The 17,456-nt window shown below is 44.2% G+C and overlaps 1 protein-coding gene and 1 pseudogene across 1 annotated transcript; one reads left to right on the top strand and one right to left on the bottom strand.

Annotated features, from left to right (window-relative positions):
- Positions 1 to 1,239: 1,239 nt before the first annotated feature.
- Positions 1,240 to 13,733, bottom strand: ZNF892 (zinc finger protein 892). Its single transcript, XM_055400082.2, has 5 exons — positions 13,276 to 13,733; positions 11,917 to 12,005; positions 7,589 to 7,691; positions 6,725 to 6,811; positions 1,240 to 3,901 (listed from the first exon to the last, which is right to left on the bottom strand). Exons 1-5 carry the CDS (start codon positions 13,292 to 13,294, stop codon positions 2,631 to 2,633), a joined length of 1,569 nt encoding a protein of 522 aa, XP_055256057.1. The 5' UTR covers positions 13,295 to 13,733; the 3' UTR covers positions 1,240 to 2,630.
- A 364-nt stretch (positions 13,734 to 14,097) lies between these two features.
- LOC129539464 (ras-related protein Rap-1b pseudogene) lies at positions 14,098 to 17,389 on the top strand (annotated as a pseudogene).
- Positions 17,390 to 17,456: the final 67 nt, after the last annotated feature.

Consider the following 17,456-nt stretch of genomic DNA (forward strand, 5'->3'; position numbering starts at 1 on the left):
AAAGAACTTCCACAAATGAGTTAGAATCTTTTTAATGAACAAATGACTTAAATAGTTGTAACAGGGAGGAAACTTTGTGTTCTATTATTAAGTAAATCACTAAAGGGATATTGCCTATAAATTAAATTATATATACTGGTCCATCTCTGAGAGGGGCTTCCCAGGTTGCTTGGTGGTAAAGAATCCACATGGCAATGCAGGAGATGCAGGTTCAATTCCTGGGTTGGGGAGACCCCTTGGAGAACGATATGGCAACCTACTCCAGTATTCTTGCCTGGGAAATTCCATGGACAGAGGAGCCTGGCAGGGCTACAGTCCGTGGGGTCAAAAAGGAGATGGACTCGACTGAGTGACTAAATAACAACAATCTCTGAGAACCCTGCCTCCTGGGTAATGAGTTTTCAGTGAAAATACCTTTGTTTAGCTCACAGTAAACATCCTGACCATACCCACCTGTGAATGGCTGCAGGCAGGAAGAAATTAACAATCTGCGCTGGAGTCTGGCCAGAATCAGGACTTTACATCCTAGCCTATTGGTATAAAAGAAGCCTGAATTCTAACTCAGGGAAGATGGTTCTTTGGGACATTAGTCTACCATCTTCTTTGTCTGCTGGCTTTCTGAACAAGTCATTACTCCTTGCCCCAACAACTCGTCTCTCGATTTATTTGCCTGTCATTTTGGCAAGCCATAGTAGCTTGGACTTGGTAAGATAGTCACTTAAAATGAAAGATATCCAAATGTTCAATTAGCATTTGAAAAAGTGATCAGTATCATAAGTTATCAGAAAAATGAAAATTAAAACCACCACGAGAGACCACTGCACATGAACCAGATTGTTAAAAAACTTAAAGACTAAAATTAGAGTGTGGACAAACTGGAATGGTCATGCTTTAATGACAGAGGTGTTTTAAATTGGTAAAAGTTGTCTGGAAACCATTTAACATTATCTTCTAAAGCTAAACATATGTCTGCTCCGTGACTCAGGAATTTTCCTCCTAGGTGTATGCTCAAGAGAAAAGCATAGGCCTAACAGGAATGTTCATAGCAATTATAATAGTCCCAAACTAGAAACAACTTGAATATCTGTCAACAGTAGAATGGATTGTAGTATATTCATACAATGGAATACTATACCGTCAGTGGAAAAGAACAAATCACTGATGCATACAAGATAGTTGGGCTTCCCAGGTGGCACTAGTGGTAAAGAACCTGCCTGCCAATGCAGGAGACATAAGAGATGCAGGTTTGATCCCCTGGTTGTGAAGATCCCCTGGAGGAGGGCACAGCAACCCACTCCAGTATTCTTGCTTGGAGAATCCCATGGACAGAGGAGCCTGGAAGGCTACAGTCCATGGGGTTAGGGCTACAGTCCATGGGGGTCACTAAGAGTCCGACACGACTGAAGGGACTTAGCATGAAAGCACAATGTAATAACTGATTCAGGCAAGGATCTTCAATGGAGTCCAAAAACACGAGGTGAACTTTTATTGGGAAGCAATACATTCAGATGACTTATTAAGTTGAAAAGGAGAGATGATTAATTATAATGAGGGAATCTGGACAAACATGAACAAGTAATCAAACTTAGCATAAGGAACAACAGGACAAACTGGCATTTTGAGTTTCCTGATAATGATTTGAGCATTACATAACAGTCAGGTAGTTTTCTTGCTAAGAATGCTTAATCTGGTTCTAATCATGAGAAAATATTCAGAAAATACGGATTGTGGGACATTCCACAAAACGACTGGCCTTGACTCTTCAAAATGTTAATGTCATGAAAGACAAAATGAGGTTGAAAGATCATTCTAGACTGAAGCAGCCTACAGAGGTAGGGCAAAGAAAATGCAATGTGTTATCATTGATTGAAAACGGATGGTGGAGCTGTAAATGACATTTCGGGATAACTGTGAATGAAATAAAACTGACTATATATTAGATAGGGCTTCCCAGGTGGTTCAGTGGTAAAGAACCTGCCTCCCAATGCAGAAGATGCAGGTTTGATCCCTGGGTTGGGAAGATTCCCTGGAGAAGGAAATAGCAACACACTCTAGTCTTCTTGCCTGGGAAATCCCATGGGCAGAGGAGCCTGGCGGGCTACAGCCCATGGGGTTGCAAAGAGTTAGACACAACTTAGCAACTGAGCACACACTTAATTCTTGTATTTAAGACCAAGGACAACGTCTCTTCCACCACCACTCTCAACTCTGGACAGACAATGCAAATTGCCAACCTCTGATTTCTACCCCTTCAACTTGCCTAAAAGGACCATTTATCCCTTTAAAATGTCATCCCCTTAGCATTATGAGACCATCTAGCCCAGTCAAGATGTCCTCTTTCCATCATAGCACCCCCTGTTTCCTGTGCAAGGATTTGGTAGCCTACATACACATCAGGGTGTTGGAAATAATTTCCCTCTCTCCCTAGGGAAATTCACAGTGTCCTCTGTCAGGATATTTTTTTAAAATGCAAAACCCTTCTCACATTCTGAGTAATTTATGTCCCATATCACCAATGACTTCTCAATTAAATCTCTTCTGTAACACAGTCTTAATTCCTTTGTGGCCCTCACAGCATTATAGTAATTGTTCAGTAAGGATGTTCTGAATATATTGCATTTACATTGCTTTTATCCAGTATCAACTCTCTTTTGCTGGTTGAAGGCTGAATGCTCACTAAAGGCTTTTCCATATTCCCTGATTTTCCCTCCAGAATGAGTTTTCTGATGTTGAGAAAGGGATGAACTCTGGCTGAAAGCCTTTCCACACTCCTTACATTTATAGGGTTTTTCTCCAGTGTGAGTTTTCTGATGCTTTGTAAGAGATGAGCTCTGGCTGAAGGCTTTTCCACAGTCCTTACACTTGTAAGGTTTCTCTCCAGTGTGTGTTCTCTGATGACGGATAAGGGCTGAACGGTCACTGAAGGCTTTGGCACAATCGTTGCACTTGTAGGGTTTCTCCCCAGTGTGAGTTCTCTGGTGCTGAGTCAGGGCTGAGCAGTAGCCAAAGGCCTTCCCACATTCGTTACACTCATAAGGCCTCTCCCCGGTATGAGTTCTCTGGTGCTGAATGAGGCCTGAGCGATCACTAAAAGCCTTTCCACACTCATTACACTTATAGGGTTTCTCTCCAGTGTGGATGACCTGATGCTGGGTAAGGAATGTGCTTTGGCTGAAGGCCTTCCCACATTCATTACACTCGTAAGGTTTCTCTCCAGTATGAATTCGCTGGTGTTGAGTGAGGTATGAACTCTGATTGAAGGCCTTCCCGCATTCATTGCATTCATAAGGTTTCTCCCCAGTATGAATTATATGATGCCTAATAAGGGCTGAGCGGTGACTGAAGGCTTTCCCACATTCGTGACATCTGTAAGGTTTCTCTCCTGTGTGAATCCTCTGGTGCAGAGTTAGGTGTATGCTCTGACTGAAGGCTTTACCGCATTCATTACATTCATAAGGTTTTTCTCCTGTGTGAATTCGCTGATGCAAGACAAAAGCTGAGTAATAACTAAAGGCCTTCTCACACTCATTACACTTCCAAGGTTTCTTTCCTGCACAGATTTTCTCATGTTTCATTAGATCTGAATTTTGCTTCAAGTTCTTTTTAAATGAATCACAGCTGTGTTGTCTCTCTCCTTGCTGTTGGACGAGTAATGACCTCTGACTAAAATTTCTTCCAAATTCATCACACTGGTAGCTTCTCTCCCCAGAAGGTTTCATCTGAGGGCCAACCTCTTGTATTAAATGTTTCTCATGGTTTTCCTGCTGATTCTTTAAAGAATCTTCACATTCACTTGAACTTTCCTTTGGAAATCTCTCGACTAATACCCCAGGGGTTGATTCTTCTTCAGAAATGTCCTGCTCTGGGGTTACCTCCTTGCTCTCTGGTCCTGTACTCCAGTCTGAAATAAACAAAACTACAATGTTATCATGTCTTACACTGGGAGAAAAATAATTGCTGTGAAAGGAAAATAATGAAAGAAACAAAAAATGCTTACAGGGAACAGTGGCGCTTGGAAGTTCTCACAAATAGCCTTGCAACCTTGAGAGAGTATGAGAAAAGAAAGACGACTGGGCGAAGGGGTGCAGAGGCATAAAGGGAGAGGTGAGCAGGTACACAGCAGTCCTGTGTCTAGCGGGGAGGGGATGAGAAAGAGGAACGGAACAAGATTAAACAGAGGTGACGGGGGAGACGGCAGATAACAGTCCTGTGTAACGGAACAAGACTAAACAGAGGTGACGGGGGAGACGGCAGATAACAGTCCTGTGTCTAGCGGGGAGGGGATGAGAAAGAGTAACGGAACAAGACTAAACAGAGGTGACGGGGGAGACGGCAGATAACAGTCCTGTGTCTAGCGGGGAGGGGGTGAGAAAGAGTAACGGAACAAGACTAAACAGAGGTGACGGGGGAGACGGCAGATAACAGTCCTGTGTCTAGCGGGGAGGGGGTGAGAAAGAGTAACGGAACAAGACTAAACAGAGGTGATGGGGGAGACGGCAGATAACAGTCCTGTGTCTAGCGGGGAGGGGGTGAGAAAGAGTAACGGAACAAGACTAAACAGAGGTGACGGGGGAGACGGCAGATAACAGTCCTGTGTCTAGCGGGGAGGGGGTGAGAAAGAGTAACGGAACAAGACTAAACAGAGGTGACGGGGGAGACGGCAGATAACAGTCCTGTGTCTAGCGGGGAGGAGATGAGAAAGAGTAACGGAACAAGACTAAACAGAGGTGACGGGGGAGACGGCAGATAACAGTCCTGTGTCTAGCGGGGAGGGGGTGAGAAAGAGTAACGGAACAAGACTAAACAGAGGTGACGGGGGAGACGGCAGATAACAAACATGGTCTGCTGGAGACTGGGCTGGGATCAGAGAGGGAGGGTCTGCCAGGGACTGCCCACTGTCACAACCTTATCAGAGCAACATGTTCTGAGAATGTCCACTGTCAGCTGACCTTACTACCAATCTTCTCTTGTTCTAGTATGTCCCAATCACTGCTAGCAGACTGAACTTCTAAAACCACACCTCTTCACACAGAACTCTTTGTTGGTTTCACTGCCTCAGAGTATGACAGAAAATCCTAGAAGCCAGCATTCAAGGTAGTCCAGGTCTACAAATTACATTAGTAACTGAAAGGCAACCTAGCAGCTCTGATCACTCCACACTGAAAACGCTGGAAAGAGTATGTCAGAACCAAGTTCTTTCAAAAAATGAGCAGTGTGTGGGGAGAAGAAGTTCAAACCCCTCACAGACTCACATTGGTTCAGACTGGGCCTCAAATTCTAGACTTCTTAGTAAGAGTTTGGGGGAGGGGACGGGGAAAGCTGCACCGCTAGCAATGTTTAAATATTCCAGGCTTAAATAGTCATCAGTATTCATTCCAACTAATACTTTACATGACATAAATCAATACAATGTTCTCAATGACATATAATCAGGGAAGTGCTAGGATTTTTAAGGACAAGTAGGCAGAGACAGGTTAAAGGCAAATGGACTTTCGGCCAAGGGGAGTGGAAGAACTGAAGCCCCAAACATTCATAGAGAACACACAGTTAGTGCAGGGTAGTCAGAGACTTGCCTGTCTGGTGTTAAGGGTTCAAGCTGAAGAGGGAAAGTACAATGACTAGGCAGGTAGATTAGCAAAGGTCTTGAGGGCAGGAAGAGGAATACGGAACTGGAAGAGTTAAGTAGCTCACAGTGGGGAATCTGGCAGTAATATGCTGCCTAAGTAGACAAGGACAAGAAAACATAATTAAAAATTAGAGAAAGTGTAACTAGCTGGTGGTCTATTACAGCACCCAGTTTGACAGAAGTGACAGGCTCAAATCTTTAAAAAAGTTAGCAGGACTTAATCCTTAGTTATCACTTGCTTAGCATATAGCCAGGTACTGTTCTAAACATTTCTCTTAGACTATTTCATTTGATCCTCACAACTACCCTAGGAGTTAAGAGCTATTATCATCTGCATTTTACATATTCCCCATTTTACTGCTGGGAAATTTGAGTCACAGAATGGATAATTCCCAGATGGCTCAGTCAGCAAAGAATCTACCTGCCAATGCAGGAGACATGGGTTCAGTCCCTGAGTTGGAAAGATCCCCTGGAGAAGGAAATGGCCACCTACCCCAGTATTCTTGTCCAGAAATCCCCCATGGACAGAGAAGCCTGGCGGGCTATAGTCCATGGGTGGCAAAAGAGCTCGATATAACCTATTGACTAAACAAATAAATGGATAATTCACCTGTTACAGGTTAGAGCTGATAAGTAGTTCCAATTGGCTTTGAACCCAGGAAAAGTGTTTCCAAAGTCTGCACTATTAACCACTATTCTATGCTGCCCCCGTTTAGATAGACAGTAAGGCAAGGGAAGACTCAGAGACCAATTTATGGTCACTGGTCTGAGACAAAAAGTCAACTTATCCTGAAGAGATATTAATAAAATAGCATTTATTAAAAAGCCTGGTTTAGAGCCTTGCACCCAAATTATTAATAAATATTTAAGAGATTTCACTTCACCTTATTTGGAGCAGAGAACTGATTTGAAAGGATGGGAAGTATTTGTTTTCCAAAAAATAAACCTATGACTTTACAACAGATCATCATCCACAGAGATACAACGAGGCCCAGGAGAATGGCACTTTAGCCTTTCCTTGGGTCTAGCAAAATCAAGCATTTCTAAGATGCTGTTCCCATCTGGGTTTTCTGTTCATGGTTTCCGACAGTCACTCACCTGGATTAACTGCTTTTGAGACTTTTCTTTCCAGCGCCTCCCCACTCTCCAACTGAGAGATTACATCAGGCTTGGAAATTGGAAGCCCTGTTTAAGGGAAAGAAAAAGGAGTCTCAGTGTATATGTTCAGTGTTAGCAACTTGCTTGTCAGAGAGAACAGGATAAGACAGGATTTCTCTGAAGAAGTTAGGAAGATTGATATGGGGTCTACTTGAGTTCAGAACCAGTAATCACTTGTTTTCACCTCTCCCTATTAAAAGAATAAGCACCCATTTCCTTTTTTTTTTCCCCTTTAGCCACAGATTTATTATTTGAATATTTGCAACTATTATTCTATACAATTTCGTGTAAAACTCTACATTCCATATTGCTAGGTCACTTCACTCTCCATTTTATGTACCATTTTCAAGAAGAAATACTTCCCAAATCACGATCTGCTTGATAGTGTTTGCTGTTGTTTAGTTGCCAAGTGTCCAACTCTTTGCGACCCCATAGACTGTAGCCCACCAGGCTCCTGTGTCAATGGGATTTCCCAGGCAAGAATACTGGAGTGGGTTGCCATTCCTTCTCCACACCCATTTCTTAAGAGGTGTTTCTCCCAGAACTTTGTCTCAGCATCCTCAGTCAGGAAATAGGGAAGAAGAATGGCCACTGCCTTGGCAAATACAATTTTTAAAAGGTGTTCATTTCTGATTCTAGAAGTGTTAAGCCTGTGTTTAGAAACAAAGAGCAGAAGATACCTGCCGTACACCGGGATTAGGAATCATTGCATCTAAGAACCTCAGAGCTCCTGGAACTGAGGAAGCCAAGGTACCACACCAGGTAATTTCGCAGGGTGGGGGTGGGGGAGGGAGCGCTGCTTACCAAGCAAGACCAGATTCCTAGGCTTCTCAGGCTTGCCTCCCTGCGGAGGGTTCAGCTGTTCCCACTGGGTGAGAGCTTCGGCCATGTCCCTGATCATCGATCCCTGAAAACCAACCACATCAGTGCTCACCAAGGGACCTCCTACCAGAAGCCTCTGGGCAGGACTCAAGAAGATGGCATAGGAGAAGGAAGACAGGGAGAATAGGAAGGTTAGGCAAAATCACCTCTACCATTCCAACACTGATGTCTTTACAACCACAGACTCGCTCCTGACCTCCATGCACCAGAATCGAATATAACCTGCAACTGGGAAGAACATCTTCAGGGTAAAATCTGAGGATACCAAGTTCCTAGTTTATGTATTGACAAGTTAAATGATAGAACTATGGAAATCCTTACTATTTAGACATGGGAGAGTAGAGGAAATATAATTATAAATTAAGCACTTTCTTCATGGTAGGGTTTAAAAATACAAGAGATTCAATAAATAGGAATTACTTTTCCCTCTAGTTTTCCTTTGACAATATAATCAGTCCAATATATTTTTTAAAAAAATTCAGATGTTTGCTACACATGTCACAGTATATAGATTTATTTATAAAACAGCATTTTAAGCCCCAATTATTATGAGTTCCCAAAGTGTTTTTGCCATTTCTCCCCCCATGAGCCTGACTACTCTGCCACCCACGCCTACCACCTACTCTCTATCCCATCTCACTCCACTCCTCCTGTATTCTCTGTGCTCCAGCTGGTGGCTGCCTGAAATGTGGGCCACAACTACTCCTGCCCCTTTACACATGTTGCTTCCTGTTCCTGAAAGGTCCCCCTTTACCCCATCCTTTCAGCTGTTTTTTAAAAAGAACTGTATTTATTTTTAAAATTTTTTGGCTATGCCATGCGGCATGGGGGATCTTAGTTTCCATACCAGGGATCGAAGCTGTGCCCCTTGCATTGGAAGCATGGAGTCCTAACCACTGGATCACGAGGGAAGTCCCCCTTTCAGGTATTTTGATCCTACTCACACTTTGGCTCTCAGCTCAGGGAAGCCTTCCCTGACTCTCCAGGTTGTAGCACTCCCTTTTCCTGGGTTATGCACATGGTGAGAGGACTCTGTGATGAACGTCTGTCTGTCCCATTAGACGCTAATCTGCACCGGAGCGGAGACCAGGTTTACTTTGGCTCAGTGAAGTGGCCCTAGTCTCTGGCACAGAGCAGGAACACTGTAAATATTTGTTAATGAGGTGAAAGGAGGAACATTTGAGCAAGAATGAATAGAAACAAGCTTAAATGGGGTGTTCTATGAGATGGCTGGATGGCATCACCGACTCGATGGACATGAGTTTGAGTGAACTCCGGGAGTTGGTGATGGACAGGGAGGCCTGGCGTTCTGTGATTCATGGGGTCGCGGAGAGTCGGACACGACTGAGCGACTGAACTGAACTGAACTGATGAGAGTGTGCATGGAGACAGAGGTGGGAGGGGAATGGAAGTCTGTCAAATGTTGGAAACACTGCAGCAGTGTTTACTTTACCTTCCCTTGACCTAGATGACAGATGAAACGTTTAGATGGTTCACTCAAATGTAGGGTGAGCAGGGTGGGTAATGTTCCTTCGAATCTATAGTTGAATCTGTTCATGAATGATAACACAAATGTCTCATAACGTTTCTAATTCTATTAAACTCTTTTCTATACAACTTCAAGTTAAAGGAGACACATTGAAACAGTGTCTGGGATGCTAGCAAATGAACCAGTTATGGCTTTCTTTGAAACACCACTTTTAGCCCCTTGAATATAAATGTATTGGACTTGCTAAAAAGCTTGTTCAGTGTGTATATATTAAAAAAAATTAAGATGTTGCTACACATATAGATTTATTTATAAAACAGCATTTTAAGCCCCAATTATGACTACACACACACACACATACACACACACATATGTGTATATATCCTCCAAAAACAACTGGTAAAGTAATTCACATAATGAAATAAAGTTAAAAGAACTACCTACTTGAATATTCTCTGCTCAAAATAAGTTAACTATTCTTCTAGCACCTGAACTATGAAATCACTTCCCATTCTAAGTTAGGGTCCCTTAAGGTCATATGCCTCAGGAGTGTTCAGCACAGGCAATATAATTTGTCCAGTGTATTTTCTTTACAAGCAAGGTAGCAGGAACAGACTATCTAGCACTTCCTTTCAGGCTTTAGTTCTGAGAAAACCTCAGCAATCAAACTCATTTATGGAGGGAACTGCTGCTCAGCGTGCCTGTGTGGGGCCTGGAGGGTAAGTAAACCAATCACGTACTGTCCAGTGGACAGTAGATCTCCCCTCTTTCCTCTGAAAGCTGCTGTTGTTCAGTCTCTCAGTTGTGTCCGACTCTTTGCAACCCCATGGACAGCAGCACACCAGGCTTCCCTGTGCTTCACAGTCTCCTGGAGTTTGCTCAACTCATGTCCATTGAGTTGGTGATGCCACCCAACCATCTCATCCTGTGTCACCTACTTCTCCTCCTCTGAAAGAGATCTAGGCATTCAGGTCAGAATCAGTACTGGTGTTTCCTCCCAGAGTTTTGCATAAATTGTCAGCACCTGGATGCTGTGAGGCAGGTCTGAGGATGACAGGCAGTCCCAGTGCCTTTACCTCGAGGTCTGCTGTTCTCCCAGGGTCCTGGACCAGATCCTACAGGGCACCTTGACTCATCTTCTCTCTTTAATCAGTCATGGCATGTTTTGTCTTGCTGGGACTCTAAAAACTTTCATGGGGCCTTATCTGTCTTTGGAATAAGATCCTGTGTGGAACTTCCCTGGTGGTTAGGAAGGGTGGTTAACCCTTCCCAGAGGTTAAGAATCTGCCTGCTGATGCAGGGGACACAGATTCGATACCTGATTCAGGAAGAGTCCACACACCAAGGAGCAACTAAGCCTGTGCGCCACCAGGACCGAGCCCCTGAGCCTCAACTACTGAGGCCCACACACCTAGAGCCCGTGCCCTGCAACAAGAGCAGCTGCCACAAGGAGAAGCCCCCACTGTGGCAACCAGAGAGGGCCCAAGCGCAGCAACAAAGACCCAGCACAGCCAAGCATAAATTTCAAAAGATAAATAAAAAGTTAAAAAAAGATCCTGTGTAGACTTTCCTGTGGTCTGGCTACAGCAGGCATATGCTTCTCTCACCACACTTTATCCAGCTCACTCCACAGTGACACACATTTCCTCTGAAAATCTCTGACTCTCTCATCACTTGGGGACTTTTTTCCAAAGCTGTTCTCTCTCTTGGAATATTCCTATATTCTATTTTCCAACTATGTACTCTATCCTGTCTTTCAAATTGCAGCTTTTATGCCAGCACTTCCCCACTAAATACTCTAGAGGATGGAAAACCTCTTCAAGGCCTATGATGACTTGTCTGTACCAGTAATTTCTTTCTATTCTTTGATTTTGAAAAGTTCCTTTATTTAAAAATCTTACTGTCTTACAGTCAAGAATTAAATCCTTATACACAACTAATGAAAGGAAATGATGTTTTGGTGGCCACCACTCTTACAAGGCAACTGTATAGTCTGTGGTCAGAAGTGAAATTTTTTGTAATTGATTCATTTATTTTTAACTGAAGCATAATGTACTAGTAACTTCAGTATTTAAAAATTTTCTGCATTTAGAAAAATATATATTTCTTCTTGCTGTTTAATTATTTTTTTAATATTTATTTTTTTGGTTGTGCTAGGTGTTTGTTGCTGCAGGCAGGCTTTCTCTAATTGTGTTAAGCGAGGAGTGCTCTTTAGTTGCTGTGCGAGGGCTTCTTATTGTGGTCGTTTCTCTTGTTGCAGAGCACAGGCTCCAGGGTGTGCAGGCTTCGGTAGTTGTGGCACATGGGCTCATTAGTTGCAGTGCAAGGGCTTAGTTGCCCCAAGGCATGTGGGATCTTCCCTGACCATGGATTCAACTAGTGTCCCCTGTATCACAAGGTGGATTCTTAACCGTTGGACCACCAGGGAAGCCCCCTGTTTAAATATCTTCCTTATCTATACCTTGTTTCCTCAGTAAACGTGACGAGGCAGAGGCAACTGGCTTTTATTCCTTTGCATCTCACCAGCAGGCCAATTACAGCACAGAAGAGCTTGTGCACATCTAGTACTAAGCAGACAGAGAAGTCATGCCAGGAGGGAAAGTTCTGCATAAGACAGGAGCAATCACTATCAGGTTCATCATTCATCAGTTTATCAGGAGGAAGCCAGTGGGCTAGGAATCAGGGCTGAGCAAATCCATAACAATGCTTGAAATCATATTCATGTCCCGAAAACAGAAAAAAATAAGAAATTTAAACCCACCTGGGATGCACGGGTCAGCTGCACAGTGGTCAAGCCATTTCCTTTGGGGTTTCCAGCCTGAGGAGGGTCTGAATCCTCAGAAAGTGACCCTACAAATAGAAACAGGAATCAGGGTGACTATTCTTGTTTGCAGTAAACTCCCAGAAACTGCCAGACACAACTACTTGTTACCTAGGAAGAATCAACACTGAACCAACGGACAATTCCACATCTCTGAAGCAAGACAGCCATGACCATGACTGCCTCAGGAGTCTCCTACGCTGCTGCTGCTGCTAAGTCGCTTCAGTCGTGTCCGACTCTGTGCGACCCCATAGACGGAAGCCCAGCAGGCTCCCCCGTCTCTGGGATTCTCCAGGCAAGAATACTGGAGTGGGTTGCCATTTCCTTCTCCAATGTGTGAAAGTGAAAAGTTAAAGTAAAGTCGCTCAGTCGTGCCTGACCCTTAGCGACCCCAGGGACTGCAGCCTACCAGGCTCCTCCATCCATGGGATTTTCTAGGCAAGAGTACTGGAGTGGCTTGCCATTGCCTTCTCCGCTCCTACGCTACTCTGCCTTCAAATTCCAGCAGAACACTGCTGTAAGATCCTGGACACTTAAAGGAATATTTATTTATATCTCTTATCTGCTGAGTGACAGTCAAAATAAAGGCGAAGTCCCGCTTATGTCAATCCCTGCCTCACTTAATGAGTCATTCCTGTTCTATTCCAGGTTCACAGGATGAAGTAGTTACTAGTAAAGTCGCTCAGTCGTGTCCGACTCTGCGACCCCGTGGACCATAGCCTACCAGGTTTCTCCATCCATGGGATTCTCCAGGCAAGAATACTTGAGTGGGTTACCATTTCCTTCTCCAGGGTATCTTCCCGACCCAGGGATCGAACCCGGGTGTCCCGCATTGGAGGCAGACGCTGTAACCTCTGAGCCACCAGGGAAGTTAAATTCTTTTTGAATACTGGCTTTCTCAGAAAAGCAATGGGCCATGTGGGAAAAAAATCCAGGGCACTAAACAAATCCTGTGACTTCTCAAATCCTCACTTTCCCCATCTTCCAAATGGGTCCGTTTGGATATTCTCCTTCCCTTACAACAGCCTTACAGGGCTCTGTGAGAACAAATGTCATTATCAAAAAGGCAGATGTTCAGATCTGTCGATTTCGTAGGCAAAGAAGGCATACATCAACTTAGAGACGGCAGGGCACCCGAAAGACCAGCAGGGCAATGCAGGTCGGGGGCTCCCCTTAAACCCCAACGTGAGATCAACTAGTAGGAGACGTTATGTGTGTTCTTCCTGAGCCTGCCCCAGCCAGAGGGCAGCCTTTCTCCTTTTTTCTCTCCAGCAGGCGGCATCCCTCTGAAATCCTCACCTCTGCCCTTCGGCTCCATGGTGACTCCCTCCTCGCTAGCGCTGGTGACGACTGCGGGAAAAGGGAGCGGCGAACGCGCCAGGGGCCGGGGGTCCACCGCGCCGGTCCACCTAGAGGCCCGGGAACGCTCGCGCGACCCTCGCTGGGCAGCTCGGCGCCCTCCACCCCGGGGCCCTCCCCGGCCCTCCTTCGGGGCACTCAGACTCAAGAGAACACGCACTCGGTCCTCCTGGACCCCGGGCTCGACCTCATGAACAACACCGAGTAGGCTCGGCGGGCGACAAAGGCATCTAGGAGCCTGCGGGGCTGAGTCGCGCCGGCCTGAATTCGCTGCCGAACTACAATTCCCAGAATCCTCCGCAGGGCGCGGCGCGCGTCACCGGATGCTGCATCCCAGAGGACCCGGCGGGCGGCTGCCCAGGCTACAAGCTGCGCTGGCTGCTGTCCCTCGGTGGAGGCTTGCGGCTTTGCTGGGTCGCTAGAGGTGCTCAGTCCCTCGGAGAGCTCTTTCCTGGACGCCACAGGGGCCGCCGATTCCTCAGTGTCTACTCTGGGCTCCGACCCCGGAGGACGTGCTCTGCTGAGCCAAAAACCCGCCTCGAGAGGAACTTTCACTCTCCGCAACTGTAACTGGCAGAGGGCGACACCCACCCACCAGGATTTCTCTCTGGCCACTATGCTCCCTCGGAGGGTAGGCGCCCGCATCCCAACGGCTGTTCACTCCACTCCGTCGCGTCCCCTCTACAGCGCCTCCACACCATTGCGCTCGGGGTGGGGTTGGGGTGGAATAAGCAGTAACCAGGCAGCACCTTGGAATAAGGAAAAGTAGAATCTCAAAAATTAGATCTTGGTCTCACAAAACAGCAGAGTGGAGTTGGAATCCCTTGGTATAAAAACCCATTGGTCCCCACTGAGTCCCCATTGTCTTAAGGGTGGATTGACCTTGAATTTAAATCTGAGAATCACTGTTGCCTTCTAGTCTGTCTTTGTGTTTAGCACAACATCCTTCCAGGAAAGCATCCCTGTCTTCCTTAAGAAGCTCCAGTGCCATCAAAGAAGGCCAGTAACTTTGACGTGAACTAAGTTGATATTAAGAGAGGTAAACAGGGAACCAGTGAATCACCATGGAAGAGGGAAAAACGGGAAAGGATCACCTCAGCTCAACATGGGCCACTTCAACTACTTTCTGCTTTTGTACCCTAGAAGTCCCGCCTAAGTAGCAGAGACCACCTCAGTAGCAGAGACCACTTAGGAATTTAACATCCTCAGCCGTTTTTCTCTTCGACTTCTTGAGGAATCACGATTCTGGCTTTATCAACATGTTACGTAGTGACTGGCACCTGATAACCTTGCTCCCCAGCTCCTCCTCACCTCTGGTTATTCATATGAGTTGTGGGGGTTAATGTATTCTTAGTAGCACAGGCCTGGGGATGAGTGAGGGGGTGAGTGCTGCAGAGCTCAGAAGCTGACCAACCTGGCCATCCTGGCATCCCAGATAAATTTCTGGGATTAGTAGTCCCACCAGTTATCTGCCCCAGGCTTTGCTGCACAGGTTTGCTCTACCATATTCACTTCATCTCATCTCAGAGTTGATCCTTTTCTTTGAAGAGTTGATTCCTGGGGTGCTTCTGGTAATCTGTATGGTAAGTTTTCAGTTCTCTCTTAAAACTTAGGGCTTATTTAAGCACCAGAGAAATTATTTCATTTCTTCAAAACCACTTTTAAAATCTTAGGCTAAAACCCTACAAACACTACCAAGTCTTTTGCCTTATATCCTAAGAATGCCAATTTCTGATTCCAAGATTTGATCTTATTAGTGGCCATGCGGAAAAGCTAAAACCTCAAAATGGAAAGCCTCTACTACTCCATGTCCTACTGGGAGGTATCAGTTAAGAGTTAAATGGAGGCGTGTAAACCAGCCGGAGCGGCGGCAGCGGTGGCAGCAGCGGTAGAGGCAGGACCGCCGTGGCCCCGGGAGCAGCGAGCTGGAGGGAGCGTGAGGCGACGCTGGCGGCGGACCCCCGGTGACAGCGCGAGAGGTACTAGCTTTTACAAGTTTGCACCATGAGTGAGTATAAGCTAGTTGTTCTTGGCTCGGGAGGCGTTGGAAAATCTGCTCTGACTGTACAGTTTGTTCAAGGAATTTTTGTTGAAAAATATGATCCTACGATAAAAGATTCTTATAGAAAGCAAGTTGAAGTAGATGCACAGCAGTGTATGCTTGAAATCTTGGATACTGCAGGAACGGAACAATTCACAGCAATGAGGGATTTGTACATGAAAAATGGACAAGGCTTTGCATTAGTTTATTCCATCACAGCACAGTCCACATTTAATGATTTACAAGATCTGAGAGAACAGATTCTTCGAGTTAAAGACACGGATTATGTTCCAGTGATTCTGGTTGGTAATAAGTGTGACTTGGAAGATGAAAGAGTTGTAGGAAAGGAACAAGATCAAAATCTAGCGAGACAGTGGAACAACTGTGCATTCTTAGAATCTTCTGCAAAATAAAAAATAAATGTTAATGAGATCTTTTATGACCTAGTGCGACAAATTAACAGAAAAAACTCCAGTGCCTGGGAAGGCCCGCAAAAAGTCATCATGTCAACTGCTTTAATATATTAAATGCATTGTAGCTCTGAGCCAGGTCTGAAGAACTGTTGCCCAATTCAACAGTGCCAGCATTCCAACTTTGTTAAACCTACCAACATCTTAAATGGACTTTCTGTGGTGGTACCCTTTAAGAGGCGGATGAAAACTACTACATCAGTTTGCACATTCTAATCACTTTCCAGTATCACAGAGAGATTTTTACTTATATAATACTCCTAGAGTATGCAGCTGGTAAAACCAGAGGCTACAATCCAGTATTACTGCTAAGAGACATTTTTCATCCACCAATGTTGTACATGTATGAAAATGGTGTACTGTATACTTTAACACACCCCATACTTTGTATTGGAGAGTACAATAATGTAAATCCTAAAAGCACCACTATTTTAGCATAATAAAGTCCAAAGAGCTCCTATATAGACTACTCCAGATAACTTTGCTTCTTTGATACTTGTAGCTTATTGTAATTTTTTTTAAGAAATTCAAGGTCATTATCATTGTATTGTACAAATAAGCGCTTTGATTAACACAGCTATATAGTTTTTTTAATTTTTAAAAAACCTGTGGAGACAGTGATCTTGTCTTTAAAATATGATAGTCCTTTTGGTATAATGTCTTAGATTAAAGACGTTGCCTTTAATATCTTTTGGGAAGGAAATGGCCAGACTTTTCAAATCTTTTATTATGTTTCCTTTTTTGTTTACATAGGGAACAATGTTTATAGTTGTGTGTACAGTGGGGGTCTACAACAAGAAGTGTATATTTTCAAACAATTTTTTAATGATTTAACAATTTTTGTAAATCATTTTCAGGCTTCTGCAGCTGTAGATTCTCACTGTGAATCCCCTGCTTGCTCATGCATAAGTGTATTTGCAATAGCAAATACACAGGTTTAGTATTTTTGCCTGTTAGTGATTGTTTCCTATGTGTAATGTTTTGGTTGAGATGTTAAATGGTGGAAGAGTACTGTGGATGTGAATATGGGAAGTAATTTTAATCATGTGTAATTGGTCACAAGGCCTAAGTTGCAGTAACTATTGCTGTTTTATTTAACAATGCCTTGTTGCTTTGTATGCATTAACGTTTGGGTGTAAAGATTGTGTGTCTATCTAACAGGGAGCCACAGTATTTAAATTGACCAACCTAATGTTACAACTACTTTTAAGGTGGCCAAATGTAAACTAAAAGCCTTAATTAAAGTGGTACAATTTTGTATAACTTAGCATCAGTAGTTCAATAAATTTGGATTGCCATGCAAGGGCTAGCATTATAAAAAAAAAAAAAAAAGTTAAATGGCCCTTTCCTCAGAATTGTTGGCAGATGGAAATTTTAAAATTTAAAAATGCTCTGCACATCTCCAAGTTTTAAAAGGTAACAAAAGAACTGCTGAATTTATGTTCCCACTCTGTTTCAATGATCACTTTACCCAAATGTTGATTAGAATTCCGAATTCATTCTTGTCTAATCTTGCTGACAATGGCCGAGCATCTTAGGGAAATACTGGACCTTCAACTTACTTTTAACAAGGCAATAAAGATTCAGAACTCTCAGAGACAGTCATCAGC

The sequence above is a fragment of the Moschus berezovskii genome, chromosome 11 (genome assembly GCF_049115385.1).
Source record: "Moschus berezovskii isolate FMDL1 chromosome 11, NW_MosBer_1.0, whole genome shotgun sequence".
Taxonomy (NCBI): domain Eukaryota; kingdom Metazoa; phylum Chordata; class Mammalia; order Artiodactyla; family Moschidae; genus Moschus; species Moschus berezovskii.

What these genes read in the sequence shown, in the direction of transcription:
- ZNF892 (XM_055400082.2), bottom strand. An exon ending in AGCTGACCCGTGCATCCCAG is followed by an intron (nt 7,692 to 11,916) that starts GTGGGTTTAAAT and finishes GTTGGTTTTCAG; the next exon opens with GGATCGATGATCAGGGACAT. An exon ending in CTCAAAAGCAGTTAATCCAG is followed by an intron (nt 3,902 to 6,724) that starts GTGAGTGACTGT and finishes TGTTTATTTCAG; the next exon opens with ACTGGAGTACAGGACCAGAG.